General features: G+C 49.0%; 1 protein-coding gene and 1 long non-coding RNA gene across 2 annotated transcripts in view; one reads left to right on the top strand and one right to left on the bottom strand.

Moving 5' to 3' along the window:
- LOC309438404 overlaps positions 1–20269 on the bottom strand; it is a 105957-nt gene extending 85688 nt beyond the window's left edge. The window contains exon 1 of the long non-coding RNA XR_014183785.1: positions 20251–20269. This is a non-coding gene — a long non-coding RNA (uncharacterized lncRNA). The remainder of the gene's footprint in view (positions 1–20250) is intronic.
- ELP3 (elongator acetyltransferase complex subunit 3) overlaps positions 1–25997 on the top strand; it is a 103124-nt gene extending 77127 nt beyond the window's left edge. Inside the window, exons 13-15 of the mRNA XM_082049709.1 lie at positions 421–648; positions 3673–3754; positions 25581–25997. Coding sequence (XP_081905835.1) covers positions 421–648; positions 3673–3754; positions 25581–25657 — 387 coding nt within the window. The 3' untranslated portion in view covers positions 25658–25997. The remainder of the gene's footprint in view (positions 1–420; positions 649–3672; positions 3755–25580) is intronic.
- Positions 25998–26241: the final 244 nt, after the last annotated feature.

Genomic DNA, 26241 nt, shown 5'->3' on the forward strand with positions numbered 1-26241 from the left:
GAGAGCTGCTGCCCCCATCGCTTTGCAGTGGTTATGAAACACAAATAACTCAAGAAACAGAGGTTTTGGGTTCCTGATTTACAAAGAGGTAACCATAAGGGTTAGCAGCCCTTCTTGAAAGCTCGCAAATAGGGACACAAGAGCAGTTCTGTCCCATTGGCAAATACATTTCTGTTAAATAGGCACATGTTTTATCTTTAATGTGACTGCGGTAACAGCGGTTCTTACCCAGCGCTGCTAAAATCCATCTAGAATTAAATTGGCCTTTAAGAAAGCACTTCATGTTTTCCCTGAATCATAATACTTTATGGACCCATGAAATTGGTTTTGGTCTGTTCAACGTGTCGCTTAAATATTTTTAAAGGAGTTTTTTCCCTTTTTCCCCTTTTGTATTCATCGCCGCTTCCTCTCTTTGCCCAGATTGAATTAGTCCGAAGAGATTATGTGGCTAATGGTGGCTGGGAGACCTTCCTGTCCTACGAAGACCCGGAGCAGGACATTCTCGTTGGGCTCCTGCGCCTGCGGAAATGTTCCGAGGAGTCGTTCAGAGCGGAGCTGAAAGGAGGAGTTTCCATTGTCCGCGAGCTCCACGTGTACGGGAGCGTCGTCCCCGTGAGCAGCCGGGACCCTTCCAAATTCCAGCACCAGGTACGCGGCATCTTTATTTTGCAGTTGCGCCTCTTTCTTGCACCCTTTGCCCCCATATCATTGGAGAAAAAATTCATTTAGCACCTGAGATTCATTCGATCGCTTTGAATAGCTCGCTGCAATAGAAACAGAGTGCTGCTCGTGAGTTTTTTGCTGGCATGGTCATGAGTTATCTGAGATATAAAAAGGCCAGTCAATGCTGTCAGCGTTGCTTCATGCCCGTACAATACAAACTCATGTACGCTGGTGCTAATTTGCCTTTAGAGCACGAAGCATATTTGGTTCTGCAGCATCTTTCCTTTGATCTCCTGTACGGTGCATCAGACTTCGCTGCAAACGAAACAAAGCAGATATATCCATTGTTTCTTTTTATTTCCTTTGAAAATAGATCTTGTTTGAGAGACGAATTTCCCTTCTGAAATAATTACATATGGGAAGGCGAGATTTTATTCGGCACTACCCGGTTTTCTTTCAAAGGAGCGTTTATTGAACATGCTCTTCCTTTGAAAACAAGAAATCCAACTTCAGTTCTGCTACGTGTATCAGTTTAAGTGATTTAGCGAGACATGAGTGAAGTGCCTTAGTTGGGTCTGACAGTTTTTTTGCTTCAGACGCACTTGCGAAGCCATTTCATGTATATCTTAAAGCGTGTGAAGAATTGAGTGGAAAGCCGCGGTTCTGATTCCTTGCAGTGACTTGTAGGAAAATGGCACATTATCCTCCTGCCGCATGGAACGTGCTGTGGCTTGCGGTGAGCAAAAATGAGAATTAAATTTTGCACCAGTAGGTTTTGAACCTGTAGACTGAGATTTTTCCTAAAAAAACAATCAGTTTCTTCTCCTTGCCAGAAGTGCTCCAGGCCAATGCTTTAAATTAACTTCCTTGTATTTCACTGAGTCCCAGAGTGCCAGGGGTTGGAAGGGACCTGGAAAGCTCATCCAGTGCAATCCCCCCATGGAGCAGGAACACCCAGATGAGGTTCCACAGGAAGGTGTCCAGGCGGGTTGGAATGTCTGCAGAGAAGGAGACTCCACAACCTCCCTGGGCAGCCTGGGCCAGTGCTCTGTTACCCTCACTGAGAAGAAGTTTCTTCTCAAATTTAAGTGGAACCTCCTGTGTTCCAGTTTGCACCCATTGCCCCTTGTCCTGTCACTGGTTGTCACCCAGAAGAGCCTGGCTCCATCCTCCTGACACTCCCCCTTTCCATATTGATCCCCATGAATGAGTCCCCCCTCAGTCTCTCCAGCTCCAGAGCCCCAGCTCCCTCAGCCTTTCCTCCCACGGGAGATGCTCCACTCCCTGCAGCATCTTGGTGGCTGCGCTGGACTCTCTCCAGCAGTTCCCTGTCCTGCTGGAGCTGAGGGGCCACAACTGGACACAAGATTCCAGGTGTGGTCTCCCCAGGGCAGAGCAGAGGGGCAGGAGAACCTCTCTGACCTACTGACCACCCCCTTCTAACCCACCCCAGGTACCATTGGCTTCCTGGCCACAAGGGCCCAGTGCTGGCTCATGGTCACCCTGCTGTCCCCAGGACCCCCAGGTCCCTTTCCCCTACACTGCTCTCTAATATGTAATTTCCCAACCTACACTGGAACCTGGGGTTGTTCCTGCCCAGATTCAAGACTCTACACTTGCCCTTGTTCTATTTCATTAAATTTTTCCCTCCCAACTCTCCAGCCTGTCCAGGTCTCTGATGGCAGCACAGCTTCCAGTGTCACCACTCCTCCCAGCTTGGTGTCACCAGCAAACTAGCTGACAGTCACTCTATTCCTTCATCCAAGTCATTGACGAATATATTGAATAGTACAAGTCCCAGCACTGACTCTTAAACACTGCACTAGATCCAGGCCTCAACTGGACTCTGCCCCATTGACCACGACTCTCTGGCTTCTTCCCTTCAGCCAGTTCGCAGTCCACATTTATTAATCTTTCCCTGAGTACATGCATTAAGATGCAGTTTGGCTAGATGGTAATGATGTGTGACCGTAAGGCAGTGGCTAGGGGGAAAAAATAATAAAATAAAAATTTAGGAAGGGAAAGTGGTCATCCCAAGCATTTGAAAAAAAAATAAATACAAAAACAAAAAAGAGAGAAAGAAAATCAATTGAAAATAGCCAGCTACAAACACTAAAATAGGCTGCAAATTGAAATTTCATGGCATATGATGCACTCATGTTCATTTGGAATAGTCAGCGTTCAAGAGGTTAATCAGAGAGCGTTCTTCACAGTCGCGGGGGCAATTTCTGATGAGAAGGAGGTTTTAGAGTGAAGAGTTCTGCGTGTTATTTAAAAATGCCTGTAAGTGTTAAATGTTTTCTAGAATTAAATCGCATCTGCTTCAGCGTCGCCACAGCCCAATTTTGTACGTCTTGTCAGGAAAACAGATGAACAGAGAGCCGGGTATACGTCCTGCATCCTAATGTTAGGAGTGAATTAATCCAATCAATTATTCCCAGATATATGGGACAACAAGTTGTTAAATAGAGTGGAAAGGCTATTCCCTTATTTTGAAGCGTTATTGTGATTCCCACAGCTCTCCTGCTGTGCAAGATTTCCAAGTTTAAATAGAGACATGGATCTAGTCCAGAATATTAACGTGTTCTTCTGCAATTCTTCTGGATTGGGCATCTACTGTGTCACGAGCCGAGCTTATGAGAGCCAGGTCTAGTAAGGCGGCCGTTGAGATGGGTGGTTGTTGTTTAGGATCGATTACCTCACCAGGAATTACAGGTTACCTACCAACTTAATATATCAACAGGTTTAACTCCGTTGTGTTGCTGGTGTTGAGAAGCAGCCGGACACCAGAACTGCCCATGGATAATTTCACAATCACAATAAAACCCCTGTCGACACTGCGCTGTAAAGCTTAGCGTTGGCTCACCTCAAGCAGTAAGGTTTTGATCATTCCTGTGGCAAAAATACGAGTCTTTTGGAACTGTACTGCCGCTTGCATCCTGACCTTGCTTATACTTTCTATTTTTACAGAACTTACCTTTTATTTCCCTGTTATTTCTCCCATTGTAGGGATTTGGTATGTTACTAATGGAGGAAGCAGAAAGAATAGCCAAGGAGGAGCACGGGTCATGGAAAATTGCTGTAATTTCAGGTACCTCGCTTTATCCCTATTATTTATATATATATATGTATGTTTTAATCCGAAAATCAACCCGCTGCAGGCAGCGCCACTGCTGTGAACATTCATATCAGGTAGACAACGAGCATGAGCAGATGCTTCTTCGTACCATTCCACCGCAGCTTTGTCCGGACGATACTATTATTGCAAGCGGCATTCTGGGGACGCACCGCGGGGAAATGTCCTGCTGTCCGTGCTGGAGCGGACGGACAGAATGACCGTGGGCGTCCTCCTCCTCCAAACGCTGCCATTTCCAACCCCGTCGCGGGTTCTTATTGTCCGGGGCTGCTTTCCAGAGATGACGAGGATAGAAAATTGCCGGTCCCCGTTTTAGAGTCTTCCTGCAAATACCGTCATTAGGGTGGCCAGATGTGCTTTTAGGAGACATTAAGCTTTATCACGAAGGAGGGAGCTATATAAGAAAGAGCTGCAGCCTTTTATTTCATTTCATTTTCAAGGCGTTGTGACTAAGAGCGGCATCAGTTCATCGCCTGGGTGTGAAGTCAAGGTCGGGGACTGCCTTTGTGCCTTTATTTATCTTATATTAGTGGTTATGGTAGCTATAGAAAGCTTTTAGAGGCATATAGGTTATGTAGAAGTGGAGTTGGCGGTGTGAGCTTAGCGGTTGGACTTGATCTTAAAGGTCTTTTCCGACCAAAATGATTCTATAAGCTGGAAGAATGTATGGGAAGAGGAACTCTTGTTGGCATAAAATTCATATATGCTGGGGAATTTAAACCAAATAGCTGTCATATAGACCTTTAAAAAAAAATCATCATCTGATGCTGTCTTATTGAAAATAAAACCAACCCAAAAGCAGGAAACTACAACTTTGGTCCACGCTGCTGAGTGCTCAAGCAAAAAGCTTCTCTGTGTGTTTCCAGCTGTGTCATGTATCTGGATGTTAAAAAGCCAAAGCGTTGATGAATACATGTAACAAGGGCCGGAGCACAAGTGAGGACGGCGTGCAGGCAGGAGCTTTAAAATAATACTGTGTTCTCTGGTTTTGATATTTCTTGTTCGCTTAAGACATATGCGGGTCCTGTTTCCCAGTTGCTGCTGCGTGGCCACACCTGGAGTATTGTGTTCAGTTCTGGGCCCCTCAGCTCAGGAAAGAGATTGAAGTGCTGGAGCGGGTCCAGAGAGGAGCAACAAGACTGGGGAAGGGACCTGAACACAAACCCTATGGGGAGAGGCTGAGGGAGCTGGGCTTGTTTAGTCTGGAGAAGAGGAGGCTTAGAGCTGAGCTCAGCACTCTCTAGAACTACCTGAAGGGCAGTTCTAGCCAGGTGGGGATTGGGCTCTTCTCCCAGGCATCAGCAATAGGACAAGGGGCCATGGGCTTCAACTCTGCCAGGGGAAATTGAGGCTGGCGATTAGAAAGCAATTCTGTGCAGAGAGAGTGGTCAGGATTGGAATGGCTGCCCAGGGAGGTGCTGGACTCACCGGCCCTGGAGGTTTTTCAACTGAGATTGGCCATGGCACTTAGTGCCATGATCTAGTCAATGGGCTGGAGTTGGACCAAGGGTTGGACTGGATGATCTCTGAGGTCTTTTCCAGCCCAGGCCATTCTGTGATTCTGTGATTCTGTGGGTGTCAATTTGAACTGGGAATTCCATAGGGTGAAGAAATGTCCGTAACCGCGTCGCTCCTCGGTAAAGGAAAGAGGCAAAAGGGAAAATGGTTTGGTTTGGTTTGGTTTTGCTGGCAGCTTTGTGGAGAGAGGACATTGCGATTCCTCCATGCTAAAGATCACTTCTTTTAAGAAGAACAGAAAACATACAGTGATTACTAAAAAATTATTTGTGAAAGCATTCTTGTTACTAATTTTAGCTGTATTTTAGCAAACTGATGTGAAGAGTATCTGCTTTGCATTGAGATCCATTGCCTGAAGTCTGTTTTGCTGCATGGACAATTTGTGGTATCCAACTAAGACCTTGTCTGCAATTTTCATTTTTTTCCCCCCAAGTGCAAAGTACAATATGGTACAATTTGTCTTTAAATACAAGATACTACAGCATCTGCAAAGAGCACAAGTTTTCCTGCTGTTTCCTTGGAGATGTTACCACTTGAATTTCAGTTCTCCTGTAGGTTTTATCTGAAATAAAAACGCAGCCAGAAGTTCTTTCTCCATTGGAAGAGGAGCTTAATTTTGCTAATTTTGGTTTCAAAATAGACTTCTTCAATCTGGGAACCCACTGCAAGGTTAAGTCTCCAACATATTGCAAAATGTTGCCTGCTTTCTAGAGAGAAGCGTGTAAGGGAGATCTGCTTTGAAGATCTCTCGCAGGACTCTGTCTCATTAGTACGGTGTGGATTTTAGGAACGCTTCGTTGCGGTGTTTTCTTTAACAGTGTCCTTTCTTCAGCAGGATTTTCCAGTCTTGCACTCGATGGCTCCATCAGCACCAGCCAAACTGCATCTTCAGGGGGTGGTCCCTGGTCCTCACTGATGTCTGTCAGGGCTGAAACCTTCACAGGGCTCCTGGTGGTGAAGTAACAGAGTGGGTGGTTGGATTTCTGTACTCGCCCAGTTCCCCCTGCCATGAGCAGGGACATCTGCACCAGCTCAGGGTGCTCAGAGCCCCGTCCAGCCTGGCCTGGGATGTCTCCAGGGATGGTTCAGCCACCACCTCTCTGGCCAACCTGGGCCAGGCTCTCACCACCCTCAGCACAAACAATTTCTCCCTCATGTCCGGCCTGAATTAGCAGCTCTGGTTAGAAATTAGCAGCAGCCATTGTGGCGGGGGGGTTGGACAAGGTGATCTTTAAAAGTCTCTTCCAACCCAAACCCTCCAGTGGTTCTGTGATCACCTCTGGCTGTTCCCTACCCTGGCACTGAGCGGGGACATCTCATACTGGTTGTTTTAGGACAGCCCAGTTCCTAGAGACCCCAAAATTATGGTGCCCCCGTAACCTGCTGTATGACAGAGCCTTGCTTTGCGCTATTGACCACTGGAGATGTTCCTGTCTCTCCAGGTGTGTGAGGCCAGATGTCCATCTCTAACACACCTTTCAGGGAGTGAATTTGGGGAGCCAGATGAATATGAAGGGGTCCAGGAGTCTCTGGCTGATGATTTGCCACAGCCTCAGTTTGAAAATGCATTTCACTCAAGCCAGATTAAGGTAAATTCAGATAAAAGTGTTCATGGACGACATCCAAAACGGGCAATACAGTTACGAGTGGTTATGAAAAACAGGAAAGAAAAAAACCACACTGTATGACTAATCTGCTTTTAGTGGGGTTCCATTAGAAACGCCTCTCTCCTGTCCAGCTGATTTGCTGCCCGTCCTGATCAAGGTAGTATTCGCCGTTTCCTGACGTCTCAGGCTGTGTTCCTGACAGCCTCGCTGATTAGAAACCTCTTTTCTCCATGGCAAAGCGTGGCGGCTGCCAGAGCCAATTTTCCTTTTGTCCAGACTCCCTGGAGAACTTGAGGCATAATCTTTTCCCCCTCTGCCTCTGCTTGTTTCCTTCCCACGTGTTACCTGGTCAATGCTCTTAATTAAACGTTACTCCAGATGCCGATGGCCCCTTCGTTAGGTCAGCTGTCGTGTCTTGCACTTGCCCGTTTCTTGCTTCAACGAGGTTGAAGCTCCTTCCCCCTCAGCGGTGAGTCAGTGGCATATCTGAAGTGTTCGCATTTCTATATTCTCTACCAGGCTGTACTGTAAAATCACTTGCTACAAACATGTAAATGGGAAACAAGTGAGTAATCAATGATTGCCTCCTGATTAAGATCAGGAGGACCATAATAATCAGGTCGGGGTGACTGATCCCAACGTCTTTCTCCTAAGCTCACTGCAGCAGCCAGGAATCCACAATCGCAAGGCTGCGAATAGACATTAAACTAATACAGCCTGTTTTCTGTGGTCTCCGCCAGAGAGAAAATGGTTGATTATCGTCGGTGACTCATCTCCCAGGCTGTTGGTGCTGCTTGAGCGCCGGCTCATGTGTTTTAGGAAACTGTGCTGCTCTTGCCTTCGCCTTTTGCAGCTGGGGAGAAAACAGAGGTTCAGAACTTAGAATCACAGGATGGTTTGGGTTGGAGGGACCTTCCCAGCTCCCCCAGTGCCCCCCCTGCCATGAGCAGGGACATCTGCACCAGCTCAGGTTGCTCAGAGCCCCGTCCAGCCTGGCCTGGGATGTCTCCAGGGATGGTTCAGCCACCACCTCTCTGCCCAACCTGGGCCAGGCTCTCACCACGCTCAGCGTAAAACATTTTTTCTTCATATCTAGTCTGAATCTCCCTCCTTTAGTTTAAAACCATCACCTCATGTCCTGTCGCAACAGACCCTGCTCAAAAGTCTGTCCCCATCTTTCTTCTCGGCCGTTTTTAAGTCTGGAAAGGCCGCACTAAGGTCTCCCCGGAGCTTCTCTTCTCCAGCTGAACCCCCCAACTCTCTCACCTGTCCCCAGCAGAGCTGTTCCAGCCTCGGGTCATTCCTGGGGCTCCTCAGGCCCCTCTCCAGCAGCTCCATGTGTGTCCTGTGCTGAGGACCCAGAGCTGGACCAGCACTGCAGGGGGGTCTCACCAGAGCGGAGCAGAGGGGCAGAATCCCCCCCAAACCTGCTGCTCACGCTGCTGGGGACGCAGCCCAGGACATGGGTGGTTTTTTGGTGCTGAAGCTGCATGTTGGTGGCTCATACCCAGTTTTCACCCCCAGCGCCACAAGTCCTTCTGGGGGCTGCTCTCCATCCCTCCATCCCCAGCCTGGACTGATTCCAGGGTTGCCCCGAGGCATCGCAGCAGCATTAAATTCACCTGCAATGAAGAACATTAACAGGAGAAAAGCCGAGCCGGCGTATAAATCAGAGCTAAACTTTCAGGGCACATTCAACAGCACTGTAAAGTATCCTAATTTCCCTGTGTAAACAGCCTTTTGGTCACCCTAGAAGTAATAAATTACTCGAGTAATCAGCGTCTCGTAATTCATATTGGCTGTTGATTCATGGGCTGATTCGGAGATTGCCAAGTGCTGAGTTTTACTCGGGAGACCTTAGGACGCGGCTCTGAGGTGGTGCTGGGAGGATTGATGAGGTCTGGGGGGGCTCCCTGGGGTTTTCCTTCCAGCGCCGCTCGGTTATTTTTAGAAATGCCAATCTTACTAAGCTATTAATAAGAAAAGAAGTGGCCCGAGATAAGTGGAAATATGGGAACGTTAATGAATTGTCTCTCTGATGTTTGTCTGCTTCAGATTGATGGCCTTCGGAAAAAAAATTAATTAGGGGGATTTGGAAGAAGCGAAGGATAAGCCGTACGAGGGGATTGGTGCTGTGGAATAGCTGCCATGTACAATCCTCTAGTTCTTAATGAATTTCAATTTTGAAGGTTTAATAGTGTAACAGCTTTGAAAACAGGCTTGATACTATAATAACTAGAGTCTCGGCGCAGGCGTGAACAGGAATGTTGGTGTCCTTAAGCAAGGACGCCACTGTGAAAGCTGGAGTTCTGCATGGGTGTTTGATGGGAAGCTTTTTTTTAATATACGGATCTTTGTAAGATGTATTTTGATAATGCGACTGTAACTTCTGCATAACACAGACCAGAGACGTCCACCTGTCCCAGGTGAGCGTGTTGTGGAAAGTGGGGACCTACCTTGGTTCTTTAGGGTTTTCGTGTGGTCTCCATCTCCCGGAGCTTTCCCTAGAGGAAAAACTGCTAAAACAAACCCTACACAACGTCTAGTGGAGTTGAATGCTTGGGGATTTACTCCTTTGGGCTTCTTCCTTCCTCCACAGCCCTTTTCCCAGTCTCAACCCAAACTATCCCCAAGTTTATAAAACTGAAATTCGATTGGGTAGGAAGCGTTTAGAAGTCAGATTAATGATGAAACGAAGGTGATTTCCATCCTAGTGACTTACAATACGCAGCAGTACGAATAGTGTTGAATCAGAACTGTGGGCAACAGCAGTTTTCAGGGGTTTAAAAAATAAACATGGTTTTCTTTCGCAGGATTCTTGCTCTCTTGTGCTGTTCTTACGCTGCCCGCAAGCGATAATCCTCCTTTTCAGGGCTGCGCCGGGGGTTACAGCCATAAAGCTTGTTCTTAGTCGAAGGTTTAAGCGCCGAGTGCGTTGACTTGTGGGTTTCATCTTTGTCATGTTCGTAACCCAAATCTGACACGCGCTGGCAGCCCAGCTTTGCAACCGCTGCTTTAGCCGAGAATTACATCTGGCTTAAGGCAGGCTTATCTCCGGTGCGCTTTGTCGGTCTCTAAAGGCTGTAATCGAAAGACTAAGACTCCTCCCTGGTTTAGCAGTCTGGCCCAGCTGATCCGAGCAGCGTTTGCCATCATCCTACCCGAAGCGGGGCGGATATTAATGAAGCAGTGAGTGATTTTCCTTTAAAAGCACATCCAAACCAGGACTGCACAGAATTAATGTGCTGCTCAGAGGGCGTTAGTTTGCGCTCCTAGGGAACAATTCAGAGTTTCCCAGCAGATTCTTTCCGAAGCGTTTTGTTCTCCCTGCTCTTGGAATAAACAGGTTCGGCTGAACTTGTCTTCTGATCATAAGGCTCTTTGCTCTTGGGGTTGTTGAATTTACAGCCGGAAAACGGAGAAGATGTGGCACGTTTTAGCAGAATTGCACCGATGGTGTGTAAAACCACGCAAGGTTACACTCAAACAAAGGCAAATCTGAGGTCCCCGGCACTGGGCGCCCAGGAATCATCATGGGCGATGAAGCGGGGAATGATGCGCAAGGCGAGCGCGGCTGCACGGCAGCTGCCTCGTGGTGTATGTAGTTAAATATCACTCCATTGGGAGAGGACCGGTGGGAGAACGGTGTTTAATCGACTGTGGAGTCGGTGACAAACGCACCAGGAGTGCATTTGGAAGGGGAGATGAGCGTTTGCGAGGCGGGTTTTGGGAAGGACAGTTGGGATTCTGGCGGCACACGGGGCAATGAGGGTGCGGATGGGGTGGGAAATGGTGTCAGCCGTAAATACTCTGGTTTCTACCCCTGGCGTTGCCGCTGCGCGGATTCGCTGCTCCGTTTAAAGCTTGGATGCTTGTGACCCTGGATGCTTTGGAGCCTGGATGTTTGGGATCGCAAGGTACGTCCTTCCCCCCAGAAACACAATCTCACATCTAGACGTTTGACTAAACCAACCAGAATTAAATATTCACATGGTTTTGTGGCCCGTTCGCGAGGTTTTTGCGCAGAACCCGAGTTGCGCCGTCTGCTCTTCGCACTGGGGAGGACGTGCCCCCCACCCCGAACCCAAAGAGCAAAGTAAAAAAGCCGAGCGGCTTGTTTATCATGAAGTCGTTGCTCATTTAAGGTAATTTTCTGCATGAGTGGTGCCTTTCTACTCTTCTGATGTGAGCAGTGTATTAGTATGCAGGCTTGGGTAGCTGAATGGTAGACCCTGGAGGCATCACTCCATTATTCAGAGCTCTGGGGAGGTCTGATCTGAAATGTCTGTTTTTCCATTTTCCAGCATTTGTAATTGCATGTATGTTTTCTTTGCCTTTTGTTGGCTTTGTGTTTGCTTTTTCTTTTAGTTATACCTGCTTTGAATTTGCATGTTTATTCCCTTTCAAAAAGAAAGCCCCCGCAAACGTAAATTACGCGAACACAATTTAGAACATGTTACTCCTCTGATGTCCACAAGGCATTAAAATGTAAAAAACCCTCGGTGGTTGAGGCCAGCGGACGGACTCGCAAGCTTTGCCGAATTTATCATCGCTTCTTTTTGGCAATAACCAACGCTCGAATTCTGTATTCGGAGTATTCTCTCCTTTTGGTGTAATGATGCTGCTCCAACCCCTAATGAAGTTTTCCCTTCTCGTCCTCTTACCATTCAATGTAGGGACCTTTATCTGTTTCTATTTGGGGTGGGATTGTTGTGAGCTCTATTTTGAGGCCGTATCTGCCGTTTTGTGGTCCGGAGGTGTCGGCACTTGCTGGGGTCCCTTTTGGGAGCCGGTGCTGATCAGTCGCACCCCCGGCAATGTGGGGGTTTTGTCAGCAACTGCACAGCACCCACAGGAGGATTTGGGACAAATAAATGTCCCCGTGTTCCTCCCCCGAGATCATTACGACGCAGCCTCGTGCCTCTTGTCTCTCGCAGCGTATTTGCTTCAGGCTCTGCCCAAAGAACACAAATAGGTTGCAACGGCTTGGGGGGATTTATCATTTCTGCCAATGCTGGGTGTCCTGGGGAAAGGAGTAAATATGGAGTAAGGATGCAAACGTCTTCTCGGTCTCCAGGTGTTTGTTGCCCAAGGACTTCTGGAGTCAGAGAGGGTGTCTCTGCGTCTGATGTTTCTGCTTTTCCAGTCTGGCTGCCTGCAACAACTGATAAACTTCTCTGCCCATCCCTCTCTATGAGGTTTTTAGGGTGGGTGAGGCAACCCTTGTACCTTGAGCCTGGGAGGAGGAATCGCTGCGTTTAGGTGAAGGTGGATAAAGGATAATCCATTCAAACCTTTCCTCTTGTCCCCTTGAGGGTTCGTTTGCCATTGGTTTGACTTTGCTGCTTGACATCCCATAATTACCCCCTTCTGACCCTAATCCTGTAGCAAGTACTTCAAATTGCTCCCTTAAAACGGCATCAGGGAGGAGTATGTGAAATGTAACGTACAATCAGTGCTGAAATATTAGAAGTCCTGGGTCCTCCTCCTGCGAAATGACAGAAGCATAAAGCTCCTGCTGGGATGTGCTTGAAAATATTCATATGTTGTGGGTCCTTTATGTTTCCTCTAAGCAGCAACTCCATTGTTCTGATGTTGTCCTCTAATTTTGGTGATTATCTTTAGTAACACCATGACCAGAGAAATTGAGGCCGGTGCTTTACAATTACTTGAAGTACCTGAGCAATTAAATTACAATGCAGATACCTTTCTCTTTTAGTAGTTATATATGATGCTGAAAAACACGTGGCAGAAATGTTTTCCGGCTTCCTTTTAAAAATAATCTTTGTGAGCTGAATTATGCGTATGCAGGCGCAGTTCTGGGAAAGTTCCCATCTGAAATGTTTCTGTTCTTTCAATGTGTGTGTCATCTCCTATAGAGATCTAGGAAATGCATAGAGAGGCTGGAGCAGCAGGGCTGCCAAGACAGAAGGTACAAATGGGTGAGTGTGGCAGAACCACACACATGTTCCAGGTTGCTCAAAAGGACTTGGTGCCCCTGGAAGCGCCCGGCACCACCGGCCAAAGCCCTGGGTGCTCATCGAGGAAGGGACAAGTGTCACAGCCCAGAAGGGAGCCAGCAAAGAGATCTGCTCAGTGCTGCTGTCATCCGGCCGGGCTCAGGGCTGTTCTGCTTTGTGAGCTCCTTGCCGAGTCTGAGGTTCAACAAGGCCAAGTGCTGGGTCTTGCGCTTGGGTCACAACAACCCCATGAACGCTGCAGGCTGGGGAACAGCGGCTGGAAGGTGCCCGGTGGAAAAGGGCCTGGGGGTGTTGGTGACAGTGGCTGAACATGAGGCAGCGTGTGCCCACGTGGCCAAGAGGCCACCAGCATCCTGGTTGGTACCAGCACTGGTGTGGCCAGCAGGCCCAGGGCAGTGAGGGCACCAAGGAGGCCAAATCATGAATTCTGGGGGCAATTCTGGGCCCCTCATGCCAAGAAAGGGCTTGAGGTGCTGGAGCGAGTGGAGAGAAGGGAACGGAGCTGGTGAGGGGCTGGAGCACAAGTGTGATGGGAGCGGCTGAGGGACCTGGGGGGTTCAGCTGGAGAACAGGAGCTGAGGGGAGACCTTCTGATCTCTGAACTGCCTGAAAGGAGCTTGGAGCCGGGGGGGTCGGGCTCTGCTCCCCAGGAACAAGCGCCAGGAGCAGAGGAAACGGCCTCAAGTTGCGCCAGGGGAGGTTGAGGTTGGATGTGGGGAACAATTTCTTCCCCAAGGGGCTGTGGGGCATTGGAACAGGCTGCCCAGGGCAGTGCTGGAGTCACCATCCCTGGAGGGTTGGACAGACGGACATGAGGTTCTCAGGGACATGGGGCAGCGCTGCGGTTGGGTAACGGTTGGACTCGATGATCTTGAGGGGTTTTTCCAACCAAAATGATTCTAAGCCCTGAATCTCCTGCTCCTCTTGGTGAGAAGTGTTGAGGTTGTGCCAAACTGACATCCTGTCCTGGCCCTAAAATGTCTTGCTTTGACTCCATGTGTAACATTACTGCTCTTATTAGTTTTGGGGTTTATTTTTTAAAGGATATGTCTCCTCCTGTCCCAGGGATATCCACTGGCTTTACGTGTGATTTTCCACGTTACCATCCCCAAACCCCAGCTGTCCTGGCCACCACCGCTCTGTGCCCTTCACACGTCTTCACTTTCCTCCAAACTTTACAGCACTGGCACGTGCAGAGAACAGTCATTGCCTCCAACTTCACTTTCTACGGACACAGCAGAGCCTGGTGGTTTCAGTACTAGTGACATTTAACAGTGAGAGCGCGTAGCTTATTTATTTTACCTCCATAACCTGAATTTCTTGCATGACGAAGGGACAGGAGTTGGACTCAATGATCCTTGTGGGTCCCTTCCAACTCAGGACATTCTGTGATCCTACGATAAGATGGGGCTACCACAGAGTATTCCCTTTATTCACAGCAGAGGAACTGAAGGTATATGTCTATCCCTAGCCTGAATCAGCTGCCAAAAGGAGAGGGACAGCACCTTTGTACTGCCACGTCGTCCCCAAAGCGCTGCCCTTTTGCAGGTTGTCCTTGTCACCCGTGCTGGTGGCAGCAGGTGAGCTCCCTCCTTGCTTTAGCGGATCAGAAAGCTCCGATGCCGTGGGTGAGGCTGCCGGCTGCTCCAAGGGCAAGGACCAGCAATGCACAGCCCAAATATTTATGCGCTGTTAAGACTGCAAATTACTTTTCAGGCACTCCAAGCTGGCTCTATAAATACAGCGCTCTTGCAGGGAAGAGCTTTTTCGGCTGCAGTATCTGCCGTGACGTCTGTCAGCGTTATCTGTTTGTGCGGGCATCAGAAAAGCAGACTAGCTTGGCTTGTACCAACAGGATTGTCTCCTTATCTCTGTACAGAAGATGCTTGTTCGGGGAGGTGGGGGATGAGATTGAATTCCCCTATCGCAGGTGCTTGCCCTGTTCAAACCGAGGTCCATTAATAAACACCCTTTCCTTTCGGCGTTTTGTCACCTGTGCCAACCCCGTCTCCGGCCGCCTCTAAACCAGCCTCATCGCTAATTCACTCCCCACACTGAAGAGGTGCCTGGAACCGCAGCCAAATCCGCGCCAGCATGCCTCGTTTTTCCAAAGCCGTAGGTTAATGCCTCCCTGCAGCGCGATTTCGCTGTAGCATCGCTCCATCCCGGTGACGTAGCAGCCTTAGCGCGGCACTGTAAGGTCTGGCACCGCCGCCGTCCCCCCCGCTATAACCTAATTACTATGCAGCAAGATGATCAGTTATTTCTTCTTTATTTTTTCCCCTAGACCAGGTCTATTTGTGTTCTGTCAAGTAGAAAATTAACATGGACACAGGCCAGGGATGTTTCACGCCTGAGTGAGCCGAGGCTGAAGGTGGTGGTGGGGAAGGCAGGCTGGATTTCTGAATGGTAGGAGCGGCTGATGTCGAGCGTCGCCGGCCCATTTTGTGAGCCACGTCGTCAGAGAAGTCAAGTAGCTGGGGAAGAGATGGAGAAAAATCGCCCGTAGCGTGCAGAGTCCTAATTAACCGCCCATCTCGGTGTGCTTTGTTCAGAACGAAGCTCAAGGGTATTTCTGCGGAGCAGGTAAGGGGTGTTGTCTGCAGCGAGAGGCTGGCTAGGATTAACTTATATTAACTGCTTGAATTCATTGTTTGCCACACCAGAGGCTTTTCCAGGCCTCCTTGCGCTGCAGAGACTCAAACGTGATTGATGTTGGAGTGACCCTCTCCATGTCCAAACACACAAACTTGGAGCGCCATCAACAACTTTGCAAGAGGGACAATAAAGCAAATACATGTGAAAATGAGAAGAGATTGTAAGGGATTTTTCCCTGCATGGGTGTTCTCACTTGTTTTTGATCAGTTGCATTATTTTATTTTTTTTTTTAGTTTTGATGCTTTTTGTTAAAAATACGTGTGGTGATAACCTTAAGGTGGAGCCATCTAAACTGCTGAGTGTGCCTGTTGCTCGCAGGAACACATCACAGGGATTCCTGCTGGACATTTGGGGTCTTTCTGTTCTTTTCTCACACTTATTTTACTCACCAGAAGTCACCAGAGGCTCTTAGGGACGTGGTTTAGTGCTAGATTTAGGTTATGGTTGGTCTGGATGGGTCTCTCCCACCCAAAATGATTGTATGATTAACCTCTGAGGTAGCAATCAGCAGATCAAACTGCAGATCTACAGGAACCTTCTAAGTTGTTCTTCAGTACAGAGCCATCATATTTATAGCATGAATTATCTCGTTCTGCTGAGTGAGAGGGGAAGTTCAGAAGAAAAAGCTGGTTCTGACCGCAACCTTCCTGCACTGCTCTGAGCAACCTGAGCTGGTGACGATGTCCCTGCTCACGGCAGGGGTGGCACTGGGGGAGCTTTAACAGCCCCTTCAACCCAAACCAACCCAAAGAAGTAGGTACATGAGGACACTGCTGATTTAATGGCAGGTCGGCTCACTCACGAGATCGCCGAGTGTTTCTTCATTGGCGTTTAAAATCTCGTAGCCCGTAGGAACAGAATGGTGAATGGCTCACATGCTGGCTGAGTCATCCTAAATCCCCCATTTCTCAGCAATTCCTCTCCAGCTGGGTCAGATATTTCAGCAACCATCTCTGGAAGAAGCCTGGAGACATTACGTAGCATCTCACGAACCTTTAACTTGACAAATGTGTGGTTGAGTAGCAGACGCATTTCACTGTCCCTGTCTCTCTCCATGCCTGCTGGCAGCATTTTGTTAAAGTGTATGAGAAGTTACGATATTAACTCTTCAATATTTAATTATTCTTGGTTGAGAGTGGGGAGATCTGTCTGCTCCGGCTTCATCGCCGCAGTTGACGGGGGGTGGTGGGTTTCTCTCTCCTGACAGCGGATGCTTTGGGTGCTGCTTTGGGCAGGCCTGTGTAACTCATTAATGAAATAATTGCTTCTGTAATAAAGAGATCAATGAGATGTAATCTCACCATCTGGACGCTCTAGGACGGGTCTTCGCTGCAGACTTACTGTTTAGAAACCAGTTCTAGCCCAGAGAGCTCCTGTGTGCACCCCAGAAGCTGAATGATGTGAAATCAGCTCTTTTATTCTAGCGTTAGATTTCTTTTCATTGTTTTTAAATTAAGAAAAAAAAAACTATTGGTGACAGTCTTTGTCTTGATATTTTGCCTTAAGAACAAACCAGAAAATCCCCAAACAATCCATTTGTGAACATTCTAAAGCTTTTGCTGTGGTTTTCCTTCACCAACACGCAAATTCTGCAGCGTGATAGGGTAGGAGGAAATAAATATCATATATCTACTCTGCTTCAATAAAACTGCATAAGCAGTTCACTAAATTAAGGTATTTAGGAATTCTTACAACTAAAATACCTTTCCAGAGCGGGGCTGGCGCATCTGTACCCCACAAAGCCCTCAGGCATGTGAGGCTCCCACCCTGTCCTGTGCGTCCCCAAATTTGCCCCGTTAACTCATATTTGGTGCTTCGGTCTTTGGCAAAACCTACCCTGGCAAATTAGAGTTGTCCTCCAAAGCTGGTGTCCCCAAACATCTCTTTTTCACCTTGAAATTGCTCCATTACGGAAGGATTTGTCACAGCTGAGGTGGTTCTACCAGGAGGGCGCTTTGCTGGATGAAAGATCTCCCTGGATTAAGTATCTCTGTTTGAAAGAACTGAAGTTAATGCGAGGATACTGCCCTTTACATGCAAGAAAAAAGGAATCTTCAAATGGGTCAGATCCCAGACCATGCCAAGCCATTCTAGATATAAATTAAATTAAATCTGTAGTGTATAAAGAGCAAGTTGCAAAGAGGAGAGTAAAGGTCTCCTGTGCTGTTTCCGTAGCGTGGTTTCTTTAGTTTTATTGATCAAGCCCAAGACTGCGAGTTGGAGGAAGGATCAGCTCCATCAGAAAGCAGCTGTATCTCTGCTTTTGCATCAAATCCAGAGCGTGTTTAAACAGACTGGGGGGCGGATTTGTTGGGGGCATCGCTGGGGATATTCAGGGCTTTGCTTGTGGGTCACGGCTTCAAAAATAATCCAGTTTGGAATCCGCGAGGCCATGGGCGTTGGGTGGTAGTGAAGCGGGTCGGTGAGCTGATGAAGGAGCTTCAAAACTCGCGTTTAATCGCAGAATTGCTTTGTGGTTTCAGACAATTTCCCCGGCGATCTCAGCTCTTCTTGCAGGACGTGGTGATGGCAGCACCTCCCTGCTAGACATGGTGCTGCAAAAATAATCATTTAAAATCTCTGGGAAGGGCCACACGGGAAGAAAGCACAAGTTGCATTTGACGGGGGAAAAAATGAGGTTTTTCAGGCATGGATTTCTCTTCCAGGTCCAACAACCAGACTAAATACAGGTTATGCAGAGTTGCGGTTTAATCATTTAGACTTCATTAGAGAAAGGATTATGAAACGCTTCACACGCGGCGATATTAACAATCGTGTGAGTACATGAAGATGTGTCCACATCACAACTCAATCGCCGTGACGCTAATTGGCTCCTTGTGGTTGCTGTGGCTGCAGGAGGTCATGAAATCCCGAATTCACCCGTCCCTGGATTTAGTCTCTCTATGGGGAAAACACTCGACCCCAGCACTGGGATGTTATTATGGGTGCAAAACTATATCAAAAAGAGCTCCCAGTGCTCCGTTTTTGAAGCAAATTCATTGAAATAACAATATTTTCAATGACCTTTAAAAATAAAACAATCATATTATTATTTTCCACTCCCATTGCCTGGATTATGTTTTCTGCCGACTGCCAAAGTATTGGTATTTCTCAGTAATTCTCAACAGAATCTGTTGTTTTAAAAGTGAACACGTCTGTGTTCACTCCTCCCTTTCAGAGGATTTTTATCTCCAAGTATCTTCAGGAATTTTCAGGAAATGAGTTACCAATTATCTAATCTTTAAAACAAACCATATATCTTTGCCGCAGGGATAGATGTAGGGATTGTTCCTTGGTTTCTGCAATTAATAACTGTTCTTTCTGATTGCTCTGACATGCCCAGGTTTTCTCAGCGGTGTTAAGAATGTTGGTTTCTCTGTCTCCTCGGTGCTGATAAGGCTTGTTGGTTATCTCACATCCTTCGCCGTTTGCCCGTTGTTGCCGTTCTCCGCGGTCGGTTCCCAGCGATTCACGTGAAACGGCCTCGTGTTTTCCTTGCAGATAAAATCCAGCATTGTGGAAAAAGTGTAAATGCCAAAACAAACTCGTCGGAGGTTCTGGATGGATCTGCTGCACATTCTTAACTCATGCATCAGTTCAGAACGTGGTGTGTGGCTTTTTGGTCGGCACCCAGTACACGACAGACAAGAAAACGTTCTCTTGTCCTGTTTTCCTACTGCTCTCATGTATTTGAAACCCAGTTTTGACCCTTCCTCATGTAAACAGGTCCTAGCACGTGTTGGCTTTGCTTGAAGTCTGATGCAGAGCCTAAGTTTGGATAGCAGAGGGTTTCACAAGGAGATTTTGACAGCTGGCAAAGTGTCTTCTTGGACTTGGTGGAAGTCAAAGCAAGGACTGTAAAGAAAAACCTAAAAACCTTGGTTTCCACCAAGACTGGTGCTAAAAAAGAGGTTTGTGTTTGCTCACTTGCCATCAATTTCAGGCTCTAAGTCACCCAAGCCCAAGTTTTGAGAGACTCTAAAACGTGAGATTCGTGCTCTCTGAACGACGGCCTGAGAGCTCGTGATGCTTTGGCAGCCTTGCTATGGTCACGGGAGACACACTCGGAGGCCAAGGAGATTCTCTGAGGCCTCTTGTTTTCTTTCTTTGCTTCTCTGGCTGTGTTGGAAATGCAGATGTTTATGGTCTGTCCTGTGGCAGCGGCGCCTTCCAAGCCCCCTGTGCCATCGCTGTGTTTAACCCATGTCTGTAGGAGTCCTGTACGTGACCACGGAAGCTTTTCTGCCTTCCCTCTCTGAGCCTTTTCAAAACTGACAAAAATATAGAATCACAGAATCATTTTGGTTGGAAAAACCCCTCAAGATCATCGAGTCCAACCGTTACCCAACCGCAGCGCTGCCCCATGTCCCTGAGAACCTCATGTCCGTCTGTCCAGCCCTCCAGGGATGGTGACTCCAGCACTGCCCTGGGCAGCCTGTTCCAATGCCCCACAGCCCTTTGGGGAAGAAATTGTTCCCCACATCCAACCTCAACCTCCCCTGGCGCAACTTGAGGCCGTTTCCTCTGCTCCTGGCGCTTGTTCCTGGGGAGCAGAGCCCGACCCCCCTGGCTCCAAGCTCCTTTCAGGCAGTTCAGAGATCAGAAGGTCTCCCCTCAGCTCCTGTTCTCCAGCTGAACCCCCCAGGTCCCTCAGCCGCTCCATCACACTTGTGCTCCAGCCCCTCACCAGCTCCGGTCCCTTCTCTCCACTCGCTCCAGCACCTCAAGCCCTTTCTTGGCATGAGGGGCCCACAACTGCCCCCAGGACTTGCGGTTTGGCCTCCTCGGTGCCCAGCACAGGGACGGTCACTGCCCTGGGCCTGCTGGCCATACCACAAATATTTCCCAGCCATGGCAGCGCGTTCCCCTCGCAGAGCATCTCTGTGCCAGCAGCAGCGCTGGCAGCCGTGGGGAAAACATCCTTTCTGATACCAAGAGCAGCAGCCTCCATTGTCCCAAATCCCAGGGCCTGGCTTGAGACTCGCTGCTGATTCTGGGTGAAATCCATAGCTCTTTGGCCAACGTAGCATCCCCCTTTCCCATTGCATCTTCTAACCACAGATCCTGTTCTCGGCACCCTTGAAGGACAGTCCTACCTACCCGAGATCCTCCAGATGGTCTGGGTGTCCATGCAGTGAGCAAAGCACCAAGCCAGGTACTTAACTCCCCCAAAAAACCTTAAAGAGGCCTCGCTGTCACCAGAATTGCAGCTGGAATGTCCATGGATTGAGGCAAATTGGAAAGTTCAGCTGACTGGTTCTCTGCCCCGTACACAAGGTCCCACTATCTGCTTCGGAGGAATATCTGGAGGGGAGATGAAGGTGCAACACACAATATGCCTCGACCACGCATCTTCGGAAAAGAATTTAGTCATCGCCAAAAGCTGCGGGCGCCTGTGTTGGAGCCTCTCGTGTGCCTCAGTAAGTCTCCACGATGGAAATTTATGAACTATGATCCCGAAAACAATCTCATTTTCACTTAGTTCTGTGACCAGTGAGCCACAGCGAAGGAATCTTGGAGGATGCTCGGCCTGGGCGATATTTCTGCGCGGTGGGGCTGAGTCGGGTGGATTTATGGGCTCTGCGCAGAAAAGGTCACGGGCAGGAGGTGCCGCGTGTGAAATCTGATTTCTGCCCTCCTCCGGGTAGCAGTTCCGTGCCAATCACTCATCCTTCTGGGCTAGAAAGGTGTTTAACCCCAGCGCTGTGGTCACCTTTCTCTGTCTCCTGCTACAGGCAGACTTTTAAAAAATTTAATTAATTAACTTTGTGGTTTACATGTTATGCTGCAAAGCCACGTTTGGGGTTTTATCAGTAGGCTTCACCATTATTCAGGCGCTTCCAAAGGAAGAGAACAAAAGGCGATTAAATTATCCAGCAGCCGTTGCCAGAGGATGTGTCATTTGAAGATTGCGGCGAGGGACGCGTCCAAAAAGCTGCAGCTGGCTCGTGGCCACGGGTTTCCATCCATCCAGGCAGGCGGGACCGGAGCCCCCGCGCTTCAACCACATCACCGGCCCTGAATCTGGAAGAGGTTGGTTGAAAACTGCTCTGCTGAGTTCAAACTAAACTCTCCTGCACAGTTTGATACGGGATATTTAAAATTTAAAAGCCTGTTTTAAAGACACAGGATGAGAAATGCAGCTAATTCTGGCTTGGAAAGTCAAAAAGCTCGTTGGGCCAGATTTTGGCCTTAAGTGGCCAATCTTGCTTGATCTCCTGGAGAACAGGAGCTGAGGGGAGACCTTCTGATCTCTGACCTGCCTGAAAGGAGCTTGGAGCCAGGGGGGTCGGGCTCTGCTCCCCAGGAACAAGCGCCAGGAGCAGAGGAAACGGCCTCAAGTTGCGCCAGGGGAGGTTGAGGTTGGATGTGGGGAACAATTTCTTCCCCAAAGGGCTGTGGGGCATTGGAACAGGCTGCCCAGGGCAGTGCTGGAGTCACCATCCCTGGAGGGCTGGACAGACGGACATGAGGTTCTCAGGGATGTGGTGAAGTGCCAGGGCTGAGTAACAGTTGGGCTCTATGATCTTGAGGGTCTTTTCCAAGCAAAATGATTCTATTCTCTGATTCTAAGCCCACACCTCTACACTGTAGGTGACTGGGGGGGTGGCTTCAGACTGTATTTTTGGTACCCTGGGCCGCATCTCTCCACCACACTCTTGAACTTGGCCAAAGAGCCATTGACAGACCACCCTGCCCCTTCAGAGGGTGAACTGTGTTCGATCTGCACCTGGAGCACAGCTTGTGGTTTCGTTTCCCCCGAAAGGCACCAAAACCTCCCCATGAGCCAAACTGATGCATGAGTGAGGATGAGATGGGATTCACTTCAGCTGCTCTGAACCCAAAGGCTTTGTTAAACCCAGCCTACAGTATTCACCGGGATGTCACGAACATGGAGGTATCTCCTTGTAGTCAGGGTATGTCAGGGAAATCACAACCAGAACAGAGGGTGTTCTGAGAGCAGCATGGCACGAATGGGAGAGAAACGGGGTGACATCCACAGACTTCTTCATCCATGAGAGAAATGCAAGACAGAAAACACCGCTAAATAGAATATAAGATCTGTGGGACACTAATAACTGCCTATAAATCACACAGAAGGAATCCATCACATCTACTTTGTGAAATTATCACAACTTTGTACGAATTCAAAGGCCAAAAGAACCCAAAGTTACAGGATTGTCCTGCTGAGTTCTGATCATGTAGAGAGTGGGAACACATAGTCCTAAGAAAATCAGAGCTACAGCTCTTAAAAACACGTCATTTTGTCTGTTCACGAGTCATCCAAGGGGTAAGTGCTGATGCCCAGCATGGACTCAGTCCTTGTCCGTCAAGCCTACCTGAAAGGAAGGTCCCATCTGTGGCACGAATTCTCCTCCCAAATCTTTGCTCCTCTAACTTAGAGCAAACGCACAACAGAGCAGGTGGGACCTGTTCTTCCCACCGCTCCAAGTCACACCCGTGCCTTCCAGTGAAAAGAAATGTCACCCAAGAAGTAGCACAAAAGAAAGGCAGAATCACAGAATCATTTTGGTTTGAAGAGACCCCCGAGATCATCGAGTCCAACCATTAACCCACGCCTGACACTGCCCCATGTCCTGAGAACCTCATGTCCGTCTGTCCAGCCCTCCAGGGATGGTGACTCCAGCACTGCCCTGGGCAGCCTGTTCCAATGCCCCACAGCCCTTTGGGGAAGAAATTGTTCCCCACATCCAACCTCAACCTCCCCTGGCGCAACTTGAGGCCGTTTCCTCTGCTCCTGGCGCTTGTTCCTGGGGAGAAGAGACCTGATACTTGAGCCCCAAGTGCTTCCATCAGCTGATCCGCTACACTGAATGAGATCACGTCTTTTGAGACTTTTTTTCCCCAAAAGCCTCTTGCCTTAAAAATGTTCCTGCAGCACTGGAGCGAGCGACACCTCCCCAGTTAGAGCTGGGCAGCGGGGAAGCCACCCTGTGTCTTCATGGCAGCTCTCAGCTTGAGGCACCTTCCGTCTCCTCTTCACAGAACACTTTCCTGTTGAAGGACAGCAATTTTGTGCCAGGAGTTACTGCTGAGATGACGGCTGAGATGCTTCGCGAAGCGGCACAGCCGGGGACCCCTGGGGCGCAGGGCCGGCCAACTGCATCATCACTCTTGTTAATGGCTTGAACCCGTCGCCCTCGAACCAGGAGGAGCTGGCGCTTAACTAGAGCCGCTTAATAGTTCTGAGATTAATGGAGGTGGCGCACAATGCTCTGGCACAGCCTTTAAAATCCACACCTTTCCTGCGGGCTTCGGAAAAAAAAGGGGGAATGTTAAATAACTCTGATCAAGGTGTTAGTAAAACCGTCAGCTGAATTACTCAGTTGTCCTTTACCTTCAAGAGGGTTCTTTGGCTTTAGTTTGAATCTTGTTGAATCATAGAATGGTTTGGGTCCCCCGGTTCCCCCTGCCATGAGCAGGGACATCTGCACCAGCTCAGGTTGCTCAGAGCCCCGTCCAGCCTGGCCTGGGATGTCTCCAGGGATGGTTCAGCCACCACCTCTCTGGGCACCTCTCTCCTTTAACCGAGTTGTTCCATGCCACGCGTGGGGTGGCTCTGCTGCTTTACTGCCAAAATCTGTATGCTGTGCCCCAGCACCTCTGGCTGATGAACCCAGAGGATGTTTTTTTATGCAAAATACTGTCAAGGTGATAGTTTAGAGATCCTGACCCTCCCGGGCAGGGATCAGGAATGGACCAGTGAATGTGTGTGCGGTGAACTTGGGTTTTTCCTTTGCTCCAGGTTCCTGCTGAAGCTGAGTGAATTTGGATCCCTTCGGGATGCTTTTAGCTGAGGACACTGCTCTGCTGTCATGTCACAGGTGCTTTGCCACTGCTCAGAGGGAAACTTGCTCAGGTGTTCCCCAGTTTGGGGTTCTTCGTGGCTTTTCAAGCTCTTCCCAGCTTCAGTTGGAACGAGGAGCACGAGGCCACCTCAGGTCTGGGTTTCAAGTGTCTTTTCCATACCTTAAATTAATAAAATGCTTCTGCAGGGTTTTGGCCGTGGGGTTGTCTGGAGCTGCAGTGCTTAAGCCATTTGGTAGCTATTCCAATGTGCGTTCAGGAAATAAATTACCACTAATTTAAACAAGTCTGTCCAAGCAGCGATGGGTGCAATTGCTGCAGCGCGGTGTGGGCAGGAAGGGGTTACCGGCTGCTCCGCTCACCCCCTGCGATTCCTGGAGAGCCATTTGTGAGCACCAGGGTTTCCAGGAACCCGCTGGAGGGATGAGAGGAGAAGAAGGGGGCTGCTTGTGATGGAGTAACCGCATCCTCTGTCCTCCTGTCCCTTCCCACCAGCTGCTCTGACGGCGATGCCGAATTCCTCCTCCTCCCTCCCCTAGTAATTAATGTCTGTGAGTAATTAGCCAAGGTGAGGAGGAAGGCTGGACCGGTCCTGCCTCACTCAGTGGGGCCAGGCGAGCCCAGGGTCTCATTAAGAAAGGAAGGAGAAGGACGAGGCTGTTTGAGGACCGAGGCGTTCAGCGTTGTCCTTTTCAACGAGGAAATTGGATTGCGGCGGCGGAGCCCACTTGTTTCATCTCAAGTGGAGCTGAGCTCATTTCTAGGAGCGATCGGACGGGGTTTGTGGGGTTTTAGAGCCCTTCAGTTCCTGGTAATGATGCCGGCAGCTGGGCCGCCTCCTCTCTACAGCCTGTTCTTGGGGTTTTGTTCTCCTCGGGGTGCTCTGAACCCTTGACTCACGTTTCGCTGTTGTTCCCGTGTCGCTTCCTCTCTCCCTCACAGCCTTTCTCAGGACAAAGGACGTGGCGTGTAATTCAGGGTAGACAGAACAGTGATGTTCCTGCGTAAAAACATTGTAATTAGTCCAGATGCTAACGAGTAACCACCCCCGCTCCACGGCAGCTGGGGAGGCCCAGTGCCCACTGTTCAGAGAGGCCGAGCTCTTTTCGGCACCGTCACTCCGTGGAAGTGACTTCCCAGCCTGGCTGATTTGTCATTAATTAAACCTTTTTGTCGTTCTTCTCACAGGTGTTGGCACGAGGAACTACTACAGGAAGATCGGCTACGAGCTGGAAGGGCCTTACATGGTGAAAAAGCTGGAGTGATGCCCCAAGAGCTCCTCACCCCCACCAGCTGCTGCTGGGAGAGGAGAAGAGACAAGACTCATCCTGGAAAGAAAGCTCAAAGTGACAAACTTAGGCATAAAACCAAAATCTGCCCATTTCGAAGGACTTGCTTAAGCCGGAGGCACCGGCAGCAAATGCGGCGTCTCCTCCGGGGAGAGCGGTTCTCCAGGTTTGTGTGAGCCTGGTCTGCAGGACGCTCTGGTGCATCGCAGCAGCGCATAGGTGAACTGAAAACATTGTTTCTGTCGTGCTGTCAGCGAGCTTTTAACGTTTTGGCGTTGAAATTGTGTGGGTTATTCTGCAACATGAATTAATTCTCTCTGTGTATTTATTTCTGCCGGGCTTAGCTTTTTCCTGTCCATCCCAAGCAATGCCAATTGATCCTTTTACAGCAGGAGGCTGCGAGGGCTGGAAACCATCACCTTGGTGGTGATAGGAATTGAGGTTAAAACTTGAACTGGCCATGGTGGTGACACACAGCAGTGGAGTAACAGGTTAGAAGGGACCTCTGAGGTCTGTTGTCCAGCCCCACTCAAAGCAGGTCCCATTAGATCACGATGGTG

The sequence above is a fragment of the Streptopelia decaocto genome (assembly GCF_964273445.1).
Source record: "Streptopelia decaocto genome assembly, chromosome: 3".
Taxonomy (NCBI): Eukaryota; Metazoa; Chordata; class Aves; order Columbiformes; family Columbidae; genus Streptopelia; species Streptopelia decaocto.